Consider the following 24744-nt stretch of genomic DNA (forward strand, 5'->3'; position numbering starts at 1 on the left):
TCCCCCTGCCCTGCACCCCGTCCCCTGGTGGGAGCGACTCTCACTTCACCCCGCAGGGTCTGACAGCAGGAGAGGTTTCTTAGGCCACAGATGCCCAGTTTCTGGCAGGAGTGACAGCACCAGCTGTCGGAAGAGACAGTCCTTCCAACCCGTCGTGGGGAGAAGACCCCAAGGGGTGCCCCTCTGGGATGCAGCTTTCCCCCTCCTCAGGCTGGCTGCGTTCCAGCTCTCCCTTCCCCTAGCCTCTACCTGTGGCCCCCGCCCTCCCCCCCCAATTCCAAGCCAGCTCAGCTCCTCCCTCCTCTTTGTTCAGGACAGAGGTGTCACCTGCCAGCTGTAGCCCCAGGATCCTCCTTTGCCCCTGGGAGCTATTCGGCTCTTGTTGCTCATATGTAGCCTGAGTCTCCCTTTTGCACTCCCCCCACTCCATCACATGCTGCTGCTGCTGCTGCTGCTGTTGCTGCTGCTGCTGCTGCTGCTGCGGGGTGTCCCACCCCCTCCTCCCGGGGGCCCCTCGATGTTCCGCTCCCCCCTGCCCCGGGGATGGGGCATGGCACTGTCGTGCGGGGTGAGGGGGGGCAGGGGCTGATGCACTGCTGTGAGGGCCATGGCCCTGCTGTCCTTGGGGCCATGGCCATGTGAGCATGTGGGGGGCCCTGGACACATATCTATTACCCGCCGCCCTTCAAGCCCAGGGGTGTACACCAGAGGGGGGTACCTATCTATCGGTCCACTCCCACGGTCTGGAGATCCCCAGGGGGCGGAGGCCCGGCTGCTGCTCCGGGATGGCAGGAGGAGGATCTGCAGCCCGGATTCTGCAGAGGAGGAGCCCCCTCCTCCTCCTCCTCCTCCTCCTCCTCCTGCTGCGATGTCCCAGGGGTGGTCTCCAGGGGGGGCCCCTGGGGTGTGGGGCTTACCTCTGGGGCGGACTCCGGCTGCAGGGCCTGCTGGGGCTCGTCGGCCAAGGTATCAAGGGTGGCCAGAGGGGAGGAGGTGTGCCGGGGGCCCAGGATGTCCCTGAGCTCCCTGTAAAAGGGGCAAGTGACGGGGGCGGCCCCAGATCGGCTGGCCGCATCCCGGGCCTGGGAGTAACCCTGCCGCAGCTCCTTCACCTTACTCCTGACGTGATCAGGAGTGCGGGCAGGGTGACCCCGGGCAGCCAGGCCGTCGGCCAGCCGAGCGAACGCATCCGCATTCCGCCTCTTGCTCCCCATTACCTGGAGCACCTCCTCCTCGCTCCAGAGCCCCAGCAGGTCCCGCATCTCGGCCTCCGTCCAGGAGGGGCCCCGCTGCCACTTGCCAGCCTGGCTGCCCTTCTGGCTGGGCTGGCTGCCCTGGCTCCCCTTGGGGGGGGGTCCCCTGGGGGCGCTGGGGGGGCTGCCGGGCAGCCATCGCAGCTGGGTGGGTGGCTGAGGAACGTGTAGGCTGGCCGCGTGTCTGGGCTGCCGCCTGCACGTTCCCTCAGCTTCCTGCACAGGAAGGGAGGGGGAGGGGACCTTTAAGGGGCCGCTCCATGCGGCCACCATTGAGCTGAGGGGCTGGAGAGAGCGTCTCTCAACCCCTCAGCTGATGGCCGCCATGGAGGACCCGGCAATTTCGACGTTGCGGGACGCACAATGACTACACGGTCCCTACTTCGACGTTGAACGTCGAAGTAGGGTGCTATTCCCATCCCCTCATGGGGTTAGTGACTTTGACGTCTCGCCGCCAAATGTCGAAGGTAACTTCGAAATAGCGCCCGACGCGTGTAGCCGCGATGGGCGCTATTTCGAAGTTAGTGCCGCTACTTTGAAGTAGCGTGCATGTGTAGACACGGCTTTAGTGAGAAACCAGAATCTGGGAGTCAGACTTAGGTGTTATCCATCTGCTTGCTACCACCTATCAACCGTCCAAACTCTCAGATGAATCTCAATGGGATATACACTGATATTAACCAAACCTTCCAGGAGTTATGAGCCCCCTCCAACCTGCACTTAAAATGGACATTATTTTTCCAGCTGAGACATTTCCATTGTTCTCGCTTTCCATCTTCCCAATATCCTTCATGTACCCCAACTCCAATCCCTCATGGGCCATTGTAAGTGATTTTTAGATAGCTATAGAATTGTGCACCTTCCCCAAATTCCCTAGCTCTATACAGAAGAACAGAGGCTGAGGGTGAGAGGAGCTTTAATAATAAAATGGCATTAGCAATTGTTCAGAAAAGCTGTCTCATATGTAAGGATGGTCTATGGTCAGTGTAATTAATGGTTAGATTTGTTTGTTGCTTTCTAAAATGTAAGTAGGTTTATTTTTAATGACCAGGAAAATCAGATTGGTGCTAATAAGAACATAAGAACATAAGAACATAAGAATGGCCATACTGGGTCAGACCAAAGGTCCATCGAGCCCAGCATCCCATCTGCCGACGGTGGCCAATGCCAGGTGCCCCAGAGAAGGAGAACAGAAGACAATGATCAAGTGATTTATCTCCTGCCATCCATCTCCTGCCCTTGTTCTGAAGGCTAGGGCACCATACTTTATCCCTGGCTAATAGCCATTTATGGACCTAACCTGCAAAAATTTATCAAGCTCTTTTTTAAACCCTAATAGAGTCCTGGCCTTCACAGCCTCCTCGGGCAAGGAGTTCCACAGGTTGACTGTGCGCTGTGTGAAGAAAAATTTCCTTTTATTAGTTTTGAACCTACTACCCATCAATTTCATTTGGTGTCCCCTAGTTCTTGTATTATGGGAAAAGGTAAATAATTTTTCTATATTCACTTTCTCCACACCATTCATGATTTTATATACCTCTATCATATCGCCCCTCAATCGCCTCTTTTCCAAACTGAAAAGTCCCAGTCTCTCTAGCCTCTCCCCATATGGGACCCTTTCCAAGCCCCTAATCATCTTAGTCGCCCTTTTCTGAACCTTTTCTAATGCCAATATATCTTTTTTGAGGTGAGGAGACCACATCTGCACGCAGTACTCAAGATGTGGGCGTACCATAGTTTTATATAGGGGAAGTATGATATCTTTTGTCTTATTATCGATCCCTTTTTTAATAATTCCTAACATCCTATTTGCCTTACTAACTGCCGCTGCACACTGTGTGGATGTCTTCAGAGAACTATCCACTATAACTCCAAGATCCCTTTCCTGATCTGTCGTAGCTAAATTTGACCCCATCATGTAGTACATGTAATTTGGGTTATTTTTTCCAACATGCATTACCTTACACTTACCCACATTAAATTTCATTTGCCAATAACTTTGGATGCCTCAGTTTTTCATTTGCCAATTTTCATTTGCCAATAACTTTGGATGCCTCAATTTTTGGGTGTCCAAATTGACATGCTTTACAGAAGTCTGATCTTCAGAAAGTGCTGAGCCTCTGAGCTCTATAGATCAAGCCCCTTTTAAGGTGTGTCAAGTTGGGAACCCCAAAATAGAGGCACCTAAAATCACTGGTCACTTTTGGAAATCTTTGTCAATGATTTCAGTAGTTCTCTTCTCTCACACATGTATTTGTTCCTTTATTTCCTCTGCTGTCCTGGATGTATGGAACACCTTCCCTGAACCATTCCACACAGCCACTGTTCTCATCTCCTTCAAAACCTTCCTCAGTAAGCACTTCTATGCTGACTCCTACAATGTATCATCAGCTATTAATGGGCAGTTTAAAGACCATTCAGGATTTTATACACTCAGAATATATATATATATATATATATATATATATATATATATAAACATTGTTAAGGTTGCAAAATCATGAACTCAGAGGTGAAGAAATGCCAGAATTTAGGTTGTGTGTGCAACAATTTTCATCTCAACTCTTGTCGATGAAGCTGCTTCTGGAGCTTCTTCCTTGGGACAGCCTAGATTGTATCTCGGATTCTTTCTCTTCTGAACAACTTCAGCTCTTCAGTGCAATCCATGTAATCTTTCACCAGTAGGATCTAAACCTCATTTCTTTATTGTGTTGTCTCTGGAAACAGGATTTGTAAAACATCTGCCAAAGTGAGGTTGCAAACTTGATTGGACTTCTGAGTGCTACTTCATGCATTTCATACAGATATGCATAGTAGCATTGACCCAAGACCACTACGTTTTCATCTGTCTTTGTCTAAACATGTGCTGCATTTATCTCAAGTTTTCTATTAAAGAAAGAGAGATCCACCTTTGAAGAGCAAAGGCCACAAATTTATTAATGTATTTAAACATAATTGAAATAACTTAATTCATTAGTTGAATTTACTACAGCACCAGTTTCAAAAACTATATTTGCATACATATTTTTTACCCTGCAGCATTTGTTCAGAAAAATAGCTGTAGAAATAATGTATTTAAATTTCTCAACAAAATAACATAGTTACACTGTATAGATTTGGGAGGGAAAATCAAAACCCCAAATACCTTATTAGGCAACCCCTAAAACTCCACCTCATTAAGCTTTTTGTATTTCTGAGTAGCAACCGAAAGATTCGACTAACAGCGTTGTACAGAACTTCCAGTGGTTTCTTCTTGAGTCTTTGCATTTGATGATTTTTCATTTGAAAAATCTGTCTTTCTTATTCTTCATCTAAAAATCAGATGAGAGAGAAAATACTTTGGGTTTCTTTCCCTCCCACCTCAGAAACCAGAGTCAGGGAAAATGTGAAAGAAAGATTCATCCTGGTAATAGACATTTTTACCCTGCTCTCCAATTGGCTATAGCCCTGTTTCTTTCTGTTGGAAAACAAACCTTCTCAGAGCATTTTACCAATTCTCAATACCTTCTGAAAAAAATTACTCTAATATGATAGGCAATTGCACCAATTGCTTGTTCCTGAACTGCTCATTGCAAAAAAAATGTTTATAATGTTGTGCATAGGCAATGGACAAGTTTATTCAATAATATAGGCCTTCCATGGGAAAGTTGAGAGTCACATGCCTTTTAGATTTATTGGTAGTAATTTAACTGTCAGTTTATCATTGCATTTAGTCTTCAGTGAACCATGATCACATAAACTAGACAAGACAAATAATACACATTTATAGTTATGTTGAGTCATTGAGTCAACTTGTGTTTTCATTTGCACCAGCTTTATGCTACTGTCACTGAAATTTGGCACAGTAACTTCAGCACAATTCAGACTGGATTATAGATTAATTAATTTTTTATCCTTTCAAGTTCTTTTGGGTGCTATGTCCAAGAACAAAAGTCATCCAGGTTCCCAAACAAGGAGCTGGGAAAAGGATTAAAGATTAAATCAGCTTTTCCATTTTGTATCATTTAATTTTCTTGGCAGTTTCCCTTTTGCAAGCTTTGAAGTCAACTTCATTTGCTCTGTAGAGACTTCACTACCTTTATTACAGAATTATGAAATTCAGTTTTAATCTGAAGTGTGAAAAAAATATTGTACTGTCGCCTTGCAGCCACCCAAATTGTCCAATTTCATGCCTGAACCAGTATCCACTGAAATCAGATCGAACATCTCTCACCCAGTACCCATAGGATCTGACCAGTGCTGGATGAGAGAATTTGCCGGACCCATGAAGGTCAATATTGTCTAACATACTACCAAGACTTCCACTGCTTACTGGGCTCTTAGAAGACATTTAGGGGTAAATTACAGCTAAATAACAAAACAAAATGCTATTGAATATCTTTGCGCTACATCTTGTAAAATTGTTTTTAGTTGGCTTGTCTTTCCTTCCATGTCCTTGCACTGAATGCATCCTCAGAAATCTTCCAGTCCTGGCTTTGAATGACTAACCAGGCTGAACAAAAGGGCCATATCACCATGGGCCCAGTCTTCAGCCCCCACTGCTGGCAGAACTAGGCTAATCAGATTTCTGAAAAAAATTCAGGAGTAAGGGACTGGCAGTTGAGGGGAGGAGGCTAACCAGCAGGTGCACATCCACATGGCATGTTTACTGCCATCACCACCCTCTGCTGACAGTGAGATCTTGCGTAGCTGTGCTAGTTACCCACGTGAATATGCCGATAGGAAGCATTTGCAATTTCCAGAGACCTAATTAGCCTGGCTCTGCTGGCAGTGGGGCTGAAGATGAGGGCCATGTAGATGTGGCCAAGAAGTTCATCATCTCCCATGCTATATTGCTAGACATACATGTTTTTGTGTAGCATTATCTCCCCTGCACTCCTTAACACTTTTCCTTTTTTGGACAGATGAAAGAACTGTACATAATACAATGCATTGCTGTAGCAAACAGGGCAGCTCAAAGTACAAGTCACTTCAGTGACTGAGAAAGTATCTTCTCTAACAGTTAGTCAGCATTAAAGACGATAGAGGCACATGGAATCTGAAGCTTTGTATGTTTGGTTTCCAGTTGTTTCAATAAAATTACTCTCTCGATACCCAATGGATCAGTTTTATGTCTACACTCAAAACTTCTAGTTTTAACAAACATAACAAATCTATATTGAGCTTTATGTCATCATAGCTGTAGTCCTGCTCTTCTCTCAGCTTTCTAAAAGCCATTTTTAATACTGCATAACGTATATATGGTGTTGATGTTCATGTGATAAGTGGTATGGTACAGTTACGTATCATGTTCCTTTGACTACCTCATTTGACTTCTGCTCACCCTAATCCATCCGCTACCACCAAAACTTTTCTAAGCTTCAAACAAATAACATTTTTTTAAAATTGACCTGTAACAAAATTATTTCCTCTCAAATGTGGAATTTCCCTCCAAAAATTACTTCTTGAAGCCCAGGAAAAATGGGTGTTCCACCTTGGGATGGGAAGAGCATTCTTTACATTTGGAGGAAGCAGAAAGAGCTATCTCACCTCCTCATATATCTGTAGTTCTGCAATTTGATGGATATCAATTTTACATCTGCAAGTATCTGCATCTTCAGATATCCATGGCTCATTTGTGTAGATATGAATTTTGTTTCTAGAATCCTGCCAATTTGCAGATACCTGCTTTATACCTGTGGGTTTCTGCATCTGTAAACGGGGACGTGGATAGCTATGAATGATGTTTGCAGATGTGGATGGAAATGCATATCCTGATTTTGTATCCACGCAGGGCTCTACATATATATGTATATATAAATATATATATAAATATATTTACTGTGTCTTTTCATATTTACATCTACAGACACATAAATGTACAATATGTATATAATGTTAATCTGTATCTAATATGTATGTGCCACCTTTAAAGCTGTCACAGGAATAGACCACTATACAATTCACTAAAACAGGATACTTATTATGAAGGAAGTTCTAAAAGTCTCAAATGCAAATAGCTTATTATCAACAATGTTAATACATTTTGCATTTCAAAACCTCACTGCATCCCTAATATTATTTTTTCTCCTCAACATTGAGAAAACAATTTAAATTTTCCCACCATTAAAAATGAAATATGTCCGTAGCAAATACCATAGCAATGTAAGTGTTAATACTGAAACAGACAATAGTTTTGAATGCAAAGAATCGCTGTTGCATTAATGATGTTGCTTTTTAGGATGTCATTCCAATTCAGAATTAATTACTAGCACAACAAACTTACTCAGTATTAATCAAGCAATTTGAATGCTTTGTTAGTACGTACAAATGAATATTTGATAAATTCTCAATATTCTCAGCACAACTTTTATTTGTTTTGTATGTAAACATTTCTAACCTACTTTGTGTAGAGCCAGATTACCCTCTGGGAAACACATTCTGAAGTCCTGTGAACTTCAGTGTTTCTTTATCAGCTGTTTTTCAGTGCAGAATTTAGCAGAGTGCAGAGACGGGCAACCATGAATCCTGAATGGGCCTTATGACCATTTGCGGCCTTCCAGCTCTGGGGACAGGAAGGGGAGATGGAATGCAAATCAGGTGATTTGGGCACTCTGAAAGTGCTGAGAGACAAGGGGAAGAGTACGAAGGGTAGGGGCTCTGGTACCCAGGTGTATGAGAGGTGTGTGGAGGAGGGGGCGCCACTAGGGGGTCCACAGGCTTCAGTTGGAGCACCAGTGACTGCATGCAACCCACAGACTGCAAGTTCCTCATTACTGTCCGAGAGTATCTGCAGCTATTGAAAATGTGGCCTAGTGAAGTAACAAAGACAACATGATAGTACTGAAGACAGGTCTATCTACTGGATCACAGCACAAGTTTTATTTCTATGTCTTAAAAACCTGAGACATATTTTGATCTTGGTCACAGTGGCATACATCTAGAAAATTTCACTGACATCAGCGGTGTTGGTTTGGATTTACACCAGCGTAACTGACATCTGAATGTGGACCAAATTATTGTTTTGTCCTACGCTGTTCACTGATCCCTATTCACTCTTAGTCAGAACTCAGTCTGGAATAAGAAGATACATTTCCAGGGATCCAGATGGAAAATGTAAACTCTATGAAGATTTTAGAAAGTAAAGGCGAGAAGGGACCATTAAATCTGCGTTACTTTTGTTACTTAATGGCCGTGTCTACACGAGCCCCAAACTTCGAAAAGGCCACGCAAATGGCCATTTCAAAGTTTACTAATGAAGCGCTGAAATACATATTCAGCGCCTCATTAGCATGCGAGCGGCCACGGCTCTTCGAAATTGACGCACCTCGCCGCCGTGCGTCTCGTCCCAACAGGGCTCCTTTTCGAAAGGACCCTGCCTAATTCGAAGTCCCCTTATTCCCATGAGCTGATGGGAATAAGGGGACTTTGAAGTAGGCGGGGTCCTTTCGAAAAGGAGCCCCATGGGGACGAGACGCACGGTGGCGAGGTGCGTCAATTTCGAAGAGCCGTGGCCGCCCGCATGCTAATGAAGCGCTGAATATGTATTTCAGCGCTTCATTAGTAAACTTCGAAATGGCCATTTGCGTGGCCATTTCGAAGTTTGGGGCTCGTGTAGATGTAGCCAATATGTAATATAAAAAAAATCCTAAAATCAGTCATCTATAACTATTATTTAGAAGCCTTTGGAAGATGCATAAAGTGAAAACAATAGCTTTGTATAGCAAAAATATTATAAAGCATATTAAATAATTGCATGAATTTGGAGTGCCCCATTCTTCCATTTCATAATTATATATGACTATAATACTGCTTTTAAAATTAAAACATCTAAAATAGTGAATATTATCTTTGAAACTAAGATTATCATGGTAAAAAGAAGGATGAAATTTTTATACTATTTATGTGTTAGGATAAAAAGAAAGCTAGAGAGAATACTTAAAATGAGATGCTTGAAACTGCAGTAATTGGAATGTACATGTGACATTGCACAGATCCTGAAAACTTTTTTAAAAAATTAATTCATCATTCTAATCTTGGACAAGAGGATTACAATGACATTCTGACATAAACCGGTAGATGACATTTTTTTACTGTGTCAAAACAATTGATGAGGACTAATTTTAAGTATGGCTCATGGCCAAAGTATTAAAAATAATATATCCTGTATCACAGCACTATCATGCTCAGGACACAGGGAACATGGAATACATCTGTTATATAAAGACCACTTTTTGTCCTGACCCAGATCACCATCAAAGATTTCTCATTGATCAAGTGTCAGTGTCTAGTGTAGTAAAGTTGGGGCAGAAGGTGAGAGCCCTTTCTGACAAAATATTACTCTGTCACTAGATGGGGCTATTACAAAAACATTATAAATTCTGTTTATTTGAATGTTGTAATGTAACACGCCAACAGACCTGTCTGCAGGCCTAAAAGCCTTAAAGAGAAGCCTGAAGGCCTCAGAGAGCAAGAGTAGGAACTTCCATTCTGGTGGCATAACCAAGTTCCCATCCCTGTGTTACAGGCTTGGGCCCTTTATACATAAACACGAGATAGGCATAGCGGCCCTCACGCCCGTGTTTAGAAATGAGAACCTAGAGAAACCAGTAACCAGGGCAACCTTGGCTTCAGACCCTTGAGAACATTAAAAGTAGCATTGTGCCAGTGTGCATATACCCAGTAAATAGCTAAGGGATAAAATCACTGTGAGATCCTGCCCCTAGCTGAGATTCACCAGGGACTCTCTGCCCCAGAGCCGCCTCAGCCATTTCCCCAGCTGGAGCAATGCCTGCTGCGGTCCTGATGTGAGGCGCTTCAGGACTGCAACGCCCAGCCACAGAAAGGGACGGAATCATGCCAAATAGCCTCTTGTCCAGACATACACATCCTGTTGTGCTTAATCTTGCTAATGTGTACCTTGCCAATGATTTGTAGTAGCTTGAAACAGATAAGCTTAATAAAGCACATTATCCCTAATCAGCTCTGTGTTGAAGTGAATCTCATGATCCTGTCCCTCCTTAGCCTCTGAGTTTACAAATGTAAAGCAGAGCTTGAAAGAAGTGCTTATTTCAATTTTGGAGAGCTTCTTGAGGTACTAATCATACCTCAGTAAGGACTTTAAACTGTCACAGATCTTAGTTCTCTCATGGGTCATGCACAAGTGACATATGATTGCTGCATTGGAGACAGAAGAAAATATAAAAATGATGTATCCTCATTTGTGCATTTCTGTACAAGGTGGCCTAAGACTGCAGAAATAGCACCTCAGTGCAGCTGCTGTATTCAGGTTTTACTCCATGAGCAAAGAAAAGCATCGCATAGTGCCTGCATGTTACAGACCTGTTGGCTAGGTCTCAACTTTCATAAGTGTAATGTCATTTAAATGATTTAGTAAACTAAGCTGTCCCCACAGGTAAATTTCCAGATTGAGTCCTCCATATTTTCCTGTTGAAGTAAATGGCAAAATTCCTATTGATTTTAATGGGAAAACTGTTTGACTTGTGATGTCAACGCAATTCATGGAAATGTAAATCACTGGACATTCATCTAGTCCTACAAAAAGTGGAAATTAAGTCAAATTACCAGGGATGAATATAACAAATAACACAAGTATGTAAGGGCAAACTTAGAAAGGCTAAGACACAAAAGTAGCTTAAATTAGCTAGAGACATAAAGAGTAACAAGAAAACATTCTACACATAAATTGGAGGCAAGAGAAAGACCAAGGACAGGATATGGCCATCACTGAAGGATGAGTTAAAAACAGTATCGGAAAATGTGGAAATGGCAGGAGAGTTTAATGACTTTTTTGTTTTGCTTTTCACTAAGAAAGTTGGTGGCAACTGCATGCCTCTCATAGGCTAGAGTTACATTAAGCCATAGTGCTGTCCGCTTGAGGCAAATGACCAGTCTCCAAAATGCAAAACGCCTACTTATTTGCATATTTTCATAACTAGTGTGCTTATTCATGGTAGAAAACAAACAGTGTAGCAATCCTTCTCCTGGCAAAAACCCCCTTTATCACCAGCCCCTTATCCCTGATTTTTTCCAGGTATAAGGGACTGGCAGCAAAGGGGGGTTTTGCCAGCAGAATGATGGCTGCACTGCTTTTCTTCTATGACTATGCAAATTGGCCATGACAATATGTAAATGAGTAGCCATTTTGAATTTTGGAGACTGCTCATTTGCATCAGACTGCGGGCACTAGGGCTCAGTGTAGCACTGAAAATGAGGTAGATTCAGAAGCTAAAATAGGTTAAGAAGAGGTTAAAAATTGCTTAGACAAACGTGATGTCTTCAAGTCACTATGGCCTGATGAAATTTATTATTGAATACTCAAAGAGCTGACTGAGGAGATATTTTAGCTATGACCGTTTTTTTTTTGTTTGTTTGTTTGTTAAGTCATGAAATAAGGGATAGATTCTAGAAGATATATATAAATAAATATAGGGCCCATTTATGAAAAAGTAAATAAGGACAACCCAAGGTATTACTGACCAGTCAGCTTCCCTTCTGTACCAAGAAAGATAATGGAGCAAATAATTAAGGAATTCATTTGCAAACATCTAGAAGATAATAGGGTGACAAGTAACAGTCAGCATGGATTTGTGAAGAGCAAATCATGTTGAGCCCAACCTGATAGCTTTCTTTGACAGGATAACAAACCTTGTAGATAAGGGGGAAGTGTTAGTTGTGGTATACCTATATTTCAGTAAAGCATTTGATACAGGCTTGCATGACCTTCTCATTAACAAGCAAGGGAAATACAACCAATAAGGAGCTACCATAAGGTGGGTGCCTAACTGGTTAGATAACCATTCTCAGAGAGTGGTTGATAATGGTTCCCTGTCAAGAGGGAGGAGCATAATGAGTGAAGTTTTGCAAGATCAGTTCTGGGGCTGGTTCTGTTCAGTGTTTTCACCAATGATTCACATGTCACTTATAAAGTTTGCATATGATACCAAGTGAGGGGGCATTGCAGGATTTTTGCAGAATAGGATTATAATTCAAAATGATCTCACAAACTGGAGAAATGGCATGAAGTAAATAGGATGAAAAGCAATATAGACAAATGCAAAGTACTCCACTTAGGAAACAATAGTAACATACAAATGAGAAATTACTTTCTAGGAAGGAGCACTGAGAAGAAGGACCTATCGGCCATAGTGTGCCATACACTGTATATGAGTCATTAGTGTGATACTATTGCCAAAAAAGCAGTCATTCAGGGATGTATTAACAGGAATGTTGTAAGCAAGATAAAAGAAGTCTTCCACTGTACTCCACCTCGATTACACTTTATCTGGTGTAATGTGTCTAGTTCTGGGCACCACATTTCAGGAAATAAGCATATAGATTCAAAAAATTCCAGAAAAAAAGACTACAATCCAAAATTGATTGAAGGACTACAGAACATAACCTATGCAAGAAAAGTAAAAGAATTGGGTTAGTTTAGTCTGGGAAAGAGAAGACAGACAGGGGCCAGCTTCAAATATCTAAAAGGTCATTACAGGGAGGTGAGAGAAAAATCATTATCCTTAACCTTTGCTGATAGGACAAAAAGCAATGAGCTTAAATTGTAGGAAGGGAGGTTTAGGTGGAACAAGAGGAAAAGCTTCCTGTCTGGGTGTTTAACTCTGGAATAAATTGCCTAGCAAGGTTGAGGAATCTCCATCACTGGAGATATTTAACAGCAAGCTGGACAAAGTCTTGTCAGGGATGGTCTAAGTGGTGCTTGGTCCTGCCATGAGTGCAGGGGACTGGATTGATGATCTCTTGAGTTCCTTCCAGTTCTAGTGTTCTATGATTTTATAAAGAGAATTGAACATACAGAGCTAAATTCTCTACCTTGATCTTATCTTCTCTATTTACATTTGTACTCATGCAGTACAAAGGCTCTGTAATTCAGACACATCTTTCCAATGTGGGTAGCTTGGATAGCAACATAGAATTTGCATAATCAGGTGACCCCCTCCAAGAATCCTGGGATGCATCTACACTAGGAACTAACTTCAAAGTTAACTTGGAAGTTAGGGGCTACTTCACAGTAGCCTGCAGAGTATCTACACACATTTTCCTTTAATTTGAAGTTAACCAAGGGAGCCCAACTTCAAAGTCCTTACTCCATTCCCGGGAATGGAATAGTCCCCTACTTCGAAGTTTAACTTCGAAGTAGGATGTGTGTAGACGCTCAGCTTCGAAGTCTGTTACTTCAAAGATGTACTTCAAAGTAAGCCACTTTGAAGTTATTTTTGTAGTGTAGACATGACACTGGTGCATGGCATGTGTGCAAGCAAACATGGGACATGATCAGAGTATACCGGATAGTACCATTTGGCAGTAAAGAGCAACCTTGAGGTTTCTGTCAATTCCACCATGACCCTGGCTGGAGCGAAAGCAGCTGGAGTATCAGGGAATCACAAAAAATTCCTTTCTGCTCTGTTGCCACATATGGCTGGAGAATGCCAGGCAGTAATCAGGAAAGTGAAAGCACAATTGGAACTGCAGCTGGCAAGGGATGTGAAGAGTAACAAGAAGGGTTCCTACAGGCATGTGAACAATAAACAGGTTATCAGAGAAGGTGTGCGGCCATTACTGGATGAGGGAGGTAACCTAGTGACAGATGATGCAGGAAAAGTTGAAGTACTCAATGTTTTTTTTGTCTCAGTCTTCACGGACAAAGTCAACTTCCCCATGACGGTCCTAGACAATGCAGTGTGGGAAGGTGGAGGGCAGCCATCTGTGGGGAAAGAACAAGTTCTGAGCTATCTAGAAAAACTAGATGTGCACAAGTCCATGGGTCTGGATTTAATGCACCCCAGGGTACTGAGGGAATTGGCAGAGGTCATTGCTGAACCTTTGGCCATTATCCTTGAAGACTCTTGGAAATTGGGGGAGATACCAGATGACTGGGAGAAGGCAAACGTAGTGCCCATCTTTTAAAAAGGAAAGAAGGACAATCCAGAGAACTATAGACCTGTCAGCCTTACCTCAATCCCTGGAAAAATAATGGAGGGACTCCTCAAGGAATCCATTTTGGAGCACTTGGAAGAGGGGAAAGTGATCAAAAGTAGCCAACATGGATTCACCAGGGGCAAGTCCTGCCTGACCAATCTGATTAGTTTCTATGATGAGGTAACAAGCTCTGTGGACATGGGGAAGTCTGTGGATGTGATATACCTTGACTTCAGCAAGGCTTTTGGTATGGTCTCCCACAACATTTTTGTCCATAAGTTAAGGAAATATGGATTGGATCCTTGGACTATAAGATGGATAGAAAGCTGGCTTGATGGTCTGGCCCAACGGGTAGTGGTCAATGGCTCAACATCTGGATGGCGGTCTGTTTCAAGCGGAGTGCTGCAAGGCTTGGTTCTGCGGCGGGTGTTATTCAACATCTTTATTAATGACGTGGATGAGGGACTGGATTGCACCCTCAGCAAGTTTGCGGCTGACACAAAACTAGGGGGAGAGGTAGATATGTTGGAGGGTAGAGAGAGAATCCAGAGGGACCTGGATAAATTGGAGGACTGGGCCAAAAGAAATCTGATGCAGTTCAATAAGGAGAAGTGTAGAGTCCTGCACCTGGGGCGGAAGAATCCCAAACATTGTTACAGTCTGGGGACCGACTGGCTCAGCAGCAGTACGATGAAAAGGGACCCAGGAGTTATGGTGGATGAAAGGCTGGATATGAGTAAACAGTGTGCCCTTGTAGCCAAGAAGGCTAACGGCATACTAGGGTATATTAGGAGGAGCATTTCGAGCAGATCTAGAGAAGCAGTTATTCCTCTTTATTCGGCACTGGTGAGGCCACATCTGGAATATTGTGTCCAGTTTTGGGCCCCCCAGTATAAAAAGGTTGTGGATTTGCTGGAACAGGTTCAGCGAAGGGCAACAAAAATGATTAAGGGTCTGGAGCACAAGACCTATGAGGATAGGCTGAGGGATTTAGGCTAGTTTAGTTTACAGAAGAGAAGACTTAGAGGTGATTTAATAGCAGCCTTCAACTTCCTGAAGGGGAGCTCTAAAAAGGAGGGGGAGAAACTGTTCTCAGTGGTGTCAGATGGCAGAACAAGGAGTAATGGTCTGAAGTTAAAGAGGGAGAGTTGTAGGTTAGATATTAGGAAAAAACTTCTTCACCAGGTGGGTGGTGAAGCATTGGAATGCGTTGCCTAGAGAGGTGGTGGATTCTCCATCCCTTGAGATTTTTAAGTCCCGGCTGGACAAGGTCCTGGTTGGGATGACTTAGTGGGGGTTGATCCTGCTTGAAGCAGGGGGCTGGACTAGATGACCTCCTGAAGTCCCTTCTAGCTCTGTGATTCTATGAAAAAACAATACAACAAATAGTCTGGATCATAATTTCCAAACAATTATTGACCCTAAGTATTTAGCTACTCTTCCTCATTGCAAAGTATCAACGGGATGATTGCAATTTCTTCAAATCTGAAAGAACACAGTGACTTTTTTTACAAATTTGTCAGTTCTGGGAACCGATTACAATGAATTATATTGTCTATTTAATAAATACTGATTAGCTGTGATTATCCAGATAGATGCTACTGTAATAATGTGCAACTTCAAAGTTACAAACACCTAGGAAATGGTGTTTGAAGCTCTGAAACATTTATAATACTGAACACAATGTAAGAATTGTTCTTTCAAACATTTACAGCTGAACACTGAAACTTTACTATGCAGAAGAAAAGTGCTGCTTTCCCTTTATATTTTTAGTCATTTACAGGTAATACAGTAATGTACTGTATTTGCTATTTTTTTTCCTTTCTTGTTATTGTGTTTTGTTTTGTTTGTCTCTGCAGATGCATGATTGTGTACTTCCAGTTCCAAATGGGGCATGTAGTTGCATACCAGCACAAATAGTTACATATGTAGATATAAAAATGTGGATTCTATGAATATATTTGCCATTAAAACTCTGTTGCACTAATATTTGCTAAAGAACAAAAACAAAGAAGGGACCTCAAGCAATGCTGAAGTAAATTTATTTGAGTGATTAGTCACAGAAAGTAGATTCCAGTATCTTTCAGCTTCAGAAATAAATATTAATTATTGGGTTATGCCTTAGGGAAACTGTCATGTAACAGCCAGTTTTCATTATTAACAGACAGCTCCTTTTTGAAACCTGATAATTGAAACAATAGCAGGCTCCATCCAAAACATACATGGCATATGTGGGTAACAAGGTTTTACTGGGTACTGTTTGGTGGAGGTGTCTGTCTATACAAGAAAAGCAGAAAAGCAAGGACATAGAAGAAGCACTGGGACTCTGATGGAGAGAGCTTTTGGGCTAAATGCTGGCTCAAAAGAGGCTTGGAACTGTCCAAAGAAACCATCTCCTGCTGTTTAATACATGTTGGCCATGTGGGCTACGTCTACACGTGCACCCAACTTCGAAATAGCTTATTTCGATGTTGAGACATCGAATACGTCTACACGTCCTCCAGGGCTGGCAACGTCGATGTTCAACTTCGACGTTGCGCAGCCCAACATCGAAATAGGCACAGCGAGGGAACGTCTACACGCCAAAGTAGCACACATCGAAATAAGGGAGCCAGGCACAGCTGCAGACAGGGTCACGGGGCGGACTCAACAGCAAGTCGCTCCCTTAAAGGGCCCCTCCCAGACACACTTTCATTAAACAGTGCAAGATACACAGAGCCAACAACTAGTTGCAGACCCTGTATATGCAGCACGGACCCCCAGCTGCAGCAGCAGCAGCCAGAAGCCCTGGGCTAAGGGCTGCTGCCCACGGTGACCACAGAGCCCCGCAAGGGCTGGAGAGAGAGTATCTCTCAACCCCCCAGCTGATGGCCGCCATGGAGGACCCCGCTATTTCGATGTTGCGGGACGCGGATCGTCTACACGTCCCTACTTCGATGTTGAACGTCGAAGTAGGGCGCTATTCCCATCCCCTCATGGGGTTAGCGACTTCGACGTCTCGCCGCCTAACGTCGATTTCAACTTCGAAATAGCGCCCGACGCGTGTAGACGTGACGGGCGGTATTTCGAAGTTAGTGCCGCTACTTCGAAGTAACATGCACGTGTAGACGCAGCTGTGTACGTTAGCAAGTGCATTCGAAATTGAGGTCAAAAGACGACTTTCTTTTGGAATTCCCCATGGAACATCTACACACCCACCAAGATCATTCGAAATTAACATCAGAAGAACGGGGCCGTTCCGTCAAAGTCAGTCCTCCATTCCCATGGTGAGAAGAGCACCTTCTGTCAAAAGACTATTTTGAAACAGAGCAAGTGTAGATGCTGCAGATGGCTATTTTGAAAGAGGGAGTCCGCCGTGGTAGCGGGCAGCCGGTAGGTGGTGGTGCTGCTCACAGCACAAACGGAGGTCTATGGCTCTGGCGTCCAGCCACATTTAAAGATGCAGGCTCCCACAAACCCTCAGGCAGGAAACTGAGAGCATGCAGGCAGCAGGGAGCCCATGATGCCGCTCAGTCTGCTGCCAGCTGCGATGCCCCAGGCACAACAGCATGCTCTCCAGCCCCATGGCCAGCAACCCAGGCCCCTGTCCACCCCAGCAGCCCTCCAAGGAGAGAGGGGAGTCCTCCTGGGAGGGGAACCAGGCCCTGAAGTGCCAGGACCCCTCCTGGACAGAGGCCAAGCTGCAGGATCTCCTTTTCCTCTGGGAGGATGAGGAGATCCTCCACCAGATGGGGGTCCAGAGCTGCAATGCCACAGCATTTGAGCAGCTATCAAAGGGCCTCCCTGGCCAGTGTCACCCCACCTACACCCTGGACCATGTGAGGTCCAAAGTTAAGGAGTTCCACCAGGGCTATTGCAAGGCCCAGGGTGCTGCTGGGCAGTCAGAGGCGGTGCCCACCAGCTGCCCCTACTTCAAGGAGCTTGACCATCTCCTTGGGCCCAAGGAGGCAGGACCCCCGGCTGCCATCCTGGCCACAGACAAACCACAGATAGAGCCAGAGATGGTGACCAACGATGAGGACTGCCCAGGACCAGTGGCTGGCACCAGGTGCCCCCGCAGGCCGGAAATCATCAGCAATGACAGGCTCAAGTGAGGAGGCCCTCATCATCAATGTCCCTTCTGGCCCATCCAGCCGTGCCCCCTCCAGCTGTGCCTCACCTGAGTTTCTGGAGGGACCCACAGGTAGGTTCTATGTATGTCAGTCACCCTGGGGCGCAGGGAGGGGTTTCTCAGTCCAACCCAGGGGGGCTGTAGGCCACCCACATGGCCACTGTCCCCGGTGCATGTGGAGGCTGGACAGGCCCCCTCCCCTGGCCTTGGAGGGCCAACACGCGGCACTCAGCACCACGTGGCTGGGACAGCACCACTGGATGCACGGCTTTGGAGGGACCGGGTGGAGCCGGAGGGGAGCCTGTGTTCATGGCACCCATTCAGGAAACTCCAGGATGTGGTCATTGCAGGGGCTCTGGGATGAGAAGGTGGTGCAGGGACACGGGGACCAGTGTTCAGGACTAATGGCCAGTTCCTCTTTCCCCTTCTGTCTCCACAGCTCCAGCAGCTGGCAGCTGGACCAGCCCTGTCCTAGGCCCAGGCAGCCCCACCGCCGAGGGCAAGGAGAAGCGGGCTGGACCCCGAACAGGGACAGCATGGGGCCACCACCGAACCATCCACCAGGACCACCAGGGCAGGGAGGACGTTGCCCACACTGTGGCTTTGCAGGACCTCACCAGCATGCTGTGGGAGTGGCTCAGCATGGAGTGGCAGGTCTGGAACCAGGTGGTGGCCAACCTGGATGCCCTGACCCAGGCCATGACTGGCTACCTGGCCCCAGCCATCGCCCCATCACAAGCAACTTCTGCACCTGCCCCTTCCGCCCCCAACCCACCATCCCCCAGTCACTTGGCCACCTTCAAGGCTCCCTGCCTCCAACTCCCACCCTGCTCTGGTCCCCTGCCACCCTCCCACCCTTTGACTTCCCACCCAACTCCCCCTCAGCAACCCTCCTCATGAGCCTGACTTTGCTGTCCTGGTCCCAACACACCTCTCTTGAGCCAGCCTCATGCAGCTGGCCAGCCAGGAGGACACGTCCCCCACTCCCTGCTTCCCCCATGCTAACCCCAGTGAGGCTGTGGAGACCTTACCCCAACCACACCCCTATGTCCTCGTGCTCCTGGCCCTGGCCCAGCCTCAATGGGGCCCCCGGACACAGGGTTAGGGGTGGGCACTGACGATGGGGAATACCAGTCTTCGACCTCCGTCAATGGGTAAAGCCTCCTGCCCTGAACCTCAGCCCTCCCGGGGCTCTCAGGCCACCCTCCCGGGGCTGCCACACCCATGTATAGAGTCCCCCCAAGTCCCCTGTTTGCAGTTCCCCCCCCCACCTGTATATAGTTCCCTCGAGTACACAGAGGCACAGACAGGTCTAAAGTGCAAGTCAACAGTTTACTGCTGTGGTTAACCCCATGTCCCCTGTACATGTGTGGGAGTGGTGGTGGAGTGTGTGTGTGTGCAGGGTGTGGGGGTCACTGTGGCCCCCAGGCAAAGGCCTGGCATAGGACCTCCCATACCCATGCCCCATCCTGCTTGGCCTGGCAGCACAGGGCTGCAGAGGGCTGCTCATACCCACGCCCTCCCTCAGCAGCCAACCCCTGCACAAATGGCTCATGTTTTGCCTCCATGAGGTTGTGCAGGGTATAGCAGCCCCAGCTACCACTGGGACACTCTGGGGGCCCACCTCCAGCCTGGTGAGGAGGCATCTGAAGTGCTCCTTTAAGCAGTCATATATCCACTCAACCATATTGTGGGCCTGGTTGAGCCACTCATTAAAAACATCCTGGCTAGGCCGCATGTGTCCTGTATATGACCTCATCAGCTAGGCCTGCAGAGGTTAGGCCATGTCTGCCACAATGCAGGGCGGCATTGTGGTGTCCCCTATGGGAAGCTCCTGCCAGGGGATGAAGGTTACCTCGGCCACATAGATTCACATAGGGCCCACTGCTGTGCTCCAGGGCCTGGATGGCAATGTGTGTGCTGTCCGGGGCCCCAAAGCAGTTTGAGAAGCCCAACTTGTCAAAACCCTGGATGGTGTCTTCCAGGTCCCCAAGGACAATCAGATGAGACAGGAGGGCCTTGTTGGTGGCCTGAATGACCTGCAGTGCATGGGGGGAACATGCTCATGACTGTGGGGTGGGGTGCAGTGTGCCTGCCCATCCCCACCCCAGTTTCCTGCAGTGCAGGCCTCCCTGGGGCACCCACCCCCTGCTGTCTGCATGCCTGCCTGTCCCCATCCCCACCCCCACCCCCGTCCTCAGCAGGGACCACCCCCCTGGTTCCCAACTGTGCCCCTTGGTGTGGTGTCCCCTTCCTCTGACCTCCGCAAGCAGTGTGGGTGTGACCAGGGCATGCCTTACCTTGCTGAGGATGGCCTCAACAGTGGATCTGCCCACCCTGAACTGATGGCAGATGGATCGGGGACTGTCCGGGGTGGTCAGTTTCCAGAGGGCGATTGCCGCCTTCTTCTGGAATGGGAGTGTCAGCCTCATGCAGGTGTCATGGTGCTGGAGGGCTGGGGTGAGCTAGTGGCACAGGTCCAGGAATGTCCCCTTGGTCATCGTGAAGTTCTGTAGCCACTGATCATCACCCCAGTTGTCCAGCACCAGCTGGTCCCACCATTTGTTTTATTGTGGGGAAACCCCACAAGCAGCGGATGACCTGGGGAGCCTGGTGGGGGCATCGCACCCTGAGGACAGCCTCCAGAATGGTGGCTACCAGGGTGGCCTCCCAGAGTCACTGTTGTACTGCAGCCAGGACCATGGCCAGTGCACCAGCCACAGCCTTGATGGTGGGGAGCTGTTTGGGGTTCATGGGGTCCTGGGGTGCCTCGTCCACTTCCTCTCAGTCTGCCTGGCTTGGGACACCTAGCTGGCCCTCAGAGTGTGCAGGCTGAGGCTTGGCGGGGATGGGGGTGCTTTAAAGAGGCGGCAGACAGCAGCGCTGGAAGGGCTTATCCACCATGTGGCCCTTCCTGCGGCATTTCCTGGCCCTGTCCTTTCGAAAGGGTGCCCTGGGATGTGTGGACACTCTCTTTCGAAAGTGCAGTGGGAACCTTTCAAATGGGCAAGTCAGACCTTCACTCCCTGTTTGCCGGTGTGGACGCTCCCTTTCAAAAGGCCATCTTTCAATGTTTAGTTTCAAAAGCCATCCTTTTGACAGGGAGCTGTAGTGTAGACACAGCCATTGTGTTCAGGGGAACAAGATTCTGCACATATCTTTATAAATAAACAGAGTTGCGTAAGAGAAACAGCTGGCTCCAGTAGAGGTTGAACCTCTCTAATCTGGCACCCTCAGGACCTGACCCAAGCTGGACAAGAGAATTTGCTGGACCACGGGAGGTCAATATTGTGTAGCAACGTTGCCAACATTTCTGCTGCTTACTGGGATCTTAGAAGACATTTATAATTTAGTAGTAAATTATAGCTAAATAAGAGCACAGAAGACTGAGACAGGACTGAAGGCTGTAAACAAACTTTATTGGACCACAGGTAACTTGGCCACACCCATGATAAGTAGTCGTCCAGCTAACTAAAATCATGCTGGATTACAGGTGTTGCTGGATGAGAGAATTCTAGATTAGAAAGGCCCAACCTGCATCAAATTCTCTTCCTAATCAAAACAAAACTTTGGACCCCTAAATTTTGACTAACCATTGGGATCAAAAAGTGTAACATGAATATATTGTCTGCCCCTCTGTTGTTCAAGAGCTTAGATTACTCCAAAAGTTAACCAACCAAATACCAGTTTTCATTGCTTCTATTATTGAATTGTACCCATAAAAACATTATACAGTTCATCATTTTATTAAATTCCCCCATTTAATGAGTGTATGCTATAGAATCAAAGCAGTAGATTGAAATAACAAAATAATTTTCCTGGCTATTGTCTTGAAAAAAAAACATGCTATTTTGTTGATGTCTAAGAGTAAACCTTGGCATAGATAAAAGCTCTCTGTGTGAAATGTTCTTCTTGATCTAGAGGGCTGTATAACCCTTCTTATTATTTTAATCCCGTAAGGCCGTGTCTACACTAGGACCATGATAATGAGCAAGTTGGGAAGATGCTTATGAGATGCTGCCATGAATATGCAGCACCTCATTAGCATAATGGCAGCTGCAGAAATTTGAAAGTGCTGCTTTTGAATTGTGCACCCCCCCTGTAGATGGGGTCCTTCCAAAAGGACAGACCAGACTTTTAAAGACCCTTCTTCCTATTTGGTTTTAGGAAGCAGGGGCTTTCAAAGTCCAGGGCATCCTTTCAAAAGGCCCCGTCTACCCGGGCAGCACACAATTCCAAAGCGTCACTTTCGAATTGTGTGCAGCTGCCATTATGCTAATGAGGTGTTGCATATTCATGGAAGCACCTCATTAACATCTTCCCAACTTACTCATTACCATGCCCCTTCCAAAACGAAGGGGCTGGTGTAAACATAGCTAAGTGTATTGAGAGAGGAGCACTATAACTTGATGGCTGCCAAAATATTCATAAACCTTTTTCTAATAGAGGGTGAAATAACTTTTAGCAACCCCTCTGTATTAAGCTTCCTGCACAAGCATAGTAAAAACAGAACAATACTAATAAATGATTCAATTCAACTCTACAAAAAAATACTGCAGCAAAATAAACAGGGTAGTGGTAAACAGATTTTTTGAATAGTGAACTCTATATTTAGGGTAGAATGTGTTTATAAATAATGTGTAAGCTTATTAGAAGTGTTAAATCCGGAAAATGAATTGCCTTCCAGGTAGTGCTAAGAAGTCAAGATACACTGTAATGTCAAGACTGACATGAAAAAAAAAATATTCCTTTCTTGGTCTTATTTCACCTGTCTAGGAACAGCCAAACCACAGCCTCCAACATGCAGCACTAACCAGTTTACTTGCATATATGTACGGCAATGTGTACCTCTTGGTGTAAAATGTAATGGGATAGAAGACTGTACAGACGGAAGTGATGAAATGAGTTGTCCTACTGAGATCCCTACGACTGCTTCACCGTGGCTTTGTAAGGAAACAGAGTTCCTGTGTACTAACAAAGGTTGTATCCCCTCACTCTTGAGATGTGACGGTGTGTCCGACTGCCAGTTTAATGAAGATGAAGCTGTTTGTCGTAAGTTACAAGTAGTGATGTAGTTATACCCATTCAAATTTATTTTCATAATGTGATTAAAAAAACAATAGAACTCTACAGAAGTGTCTACACTAGCACAAATCAGCAGATAGGAGTAAGGGGATTTTGAAGTTCCTGGGATCCTTTCGAAAAGGACCCTCCTGTCTGGAAGAGCCAAGCAGGAGTGAAACGTAACAATTTCGAAGAGCCGTGGCTGATGCCATGCTAGTGAGGCGCTGAATATGCATTTCAGCGCCTCATTAGTAATCTTCAAAATGGCTATTTGCATGGTCATTTTGAAGATTTGTGCTAGTGTATACGTAGTCTACTTGAAAAAAATCCAAGTCCAGATAAGTTAGTATGAGTCTGTAGCCAAGAATGTAACATTTCTTTTGTATCTACATCTCATATATGATCATTTGAGATGAGCCCAATTCTGCAAATCATTTTATTGTCATGTAAATGTGTCCTGTTTTTCTATTTTGTTTAAAAGTAGTACAGCAGTTATAAAGCAAATTAATCTGAATGTTAAACAACAGGTACTTTAATAGAAGAGAATTCAGTGAATTCAGTGACCTTCGTGTTATGGTAGCATAGCATCCAAAATTTAAGAAATCCAAAACCTGCTGTTGTAGTAATATTCTAGCTTGAAATTTAGGTGTATATGGGGAAGTAATATTTTGACCAAAGCCAAATACAACAATGCTAATCTCTTTGAGAGTCATTATGGGGGTTCATTTTCTGATGAGATAATATACTGGTGTCACTGGGGTCACATTGTATCATGGTACCTGATTTCCAGCCCGTAGGGGGTTAACTCTTTTTTGGAGTGGAGTGTTGGTGGTGGCAACCTCTCGCCACTGGTCAGGCAAGTAATGAAGTAGAGTTGAAGAACAAATACGCAACCCATTTCTGGAGCAGAGTGCAGAAAAACTCTGTAAAAACAGTCATGTGACATAAAAGGGGGGAGACCTGTAGAAAAGGAGCATTCCAGACCCATTCCTTCTCATTCCTCATACTGCTTTCCCCAAGGTTGGGTCATGAATCATGGCCCAGTAAAGGACTAGTGGTATGGAGCATGGACGCTAATGTTTCGTCCCTCACACCCATGGTATCGTCCGTTTCTTTCTGTGTAAGAGCCATATCCCCCTGGCAGTTGTGGAGGTCCTGGGAGATGCTTACTAACTCTGTTTGAGGCAGGATATTGCCCCTGTGTGGTGTCACATAAAGGAACATCTAGTGTTTCTAAGGCAAGGGCAGAAGGAGCAATACTAAATCGATATCCTCCACAGTAGCTGCCTCAAGATGTGCGAGGAAGTAGCCAACAAGAAGAGTGATGGTAGTGTTAAACTGAGTGGCTGAAACAGAGCAACCTAGGAGGCTGCCACTTTA

At 45.5% G+C, this 24744-nt stretch overlaps 1 protein-coding gene across 1 annotated transcript in view; it reads left to right on the plus strand.

Moving 5' to 3' along the window:
- MALRD1 (MAM and LDL receptor class A domain containing 1) overlaps window positions 1-24744 on the plus strand; it is a 532671-nt gene that overhangs the window by 436972 nt on the left and 70955 nt on the right. Inside the window, exon 35 of the mRNA XM_074985504.1 lies at window positions 23077-23352. Within this exon, the coding sequence (XP_074841605.1) occupies window positions 23077-23352 (276 nt within the window). The remainder of the gene's footprint in view (window positions 1-23076; window positions 23353-24744) is intronic.

The sequence above is a fragment of the Carettochelys insculpta genome, chromosome 2 (genome assembly GCF_033958435.1).
Source record: "Carettochelys insculpta isolate YL-2023 chromosome 2, ASM3395843v1, whole genome shotgun sequence".
NCBI classification, from domain to species: Eukaryota; Metazoa; Chordata; order Testudines; family Carettochelyidae; genus Carettochelys; species Carettochelys insculpta.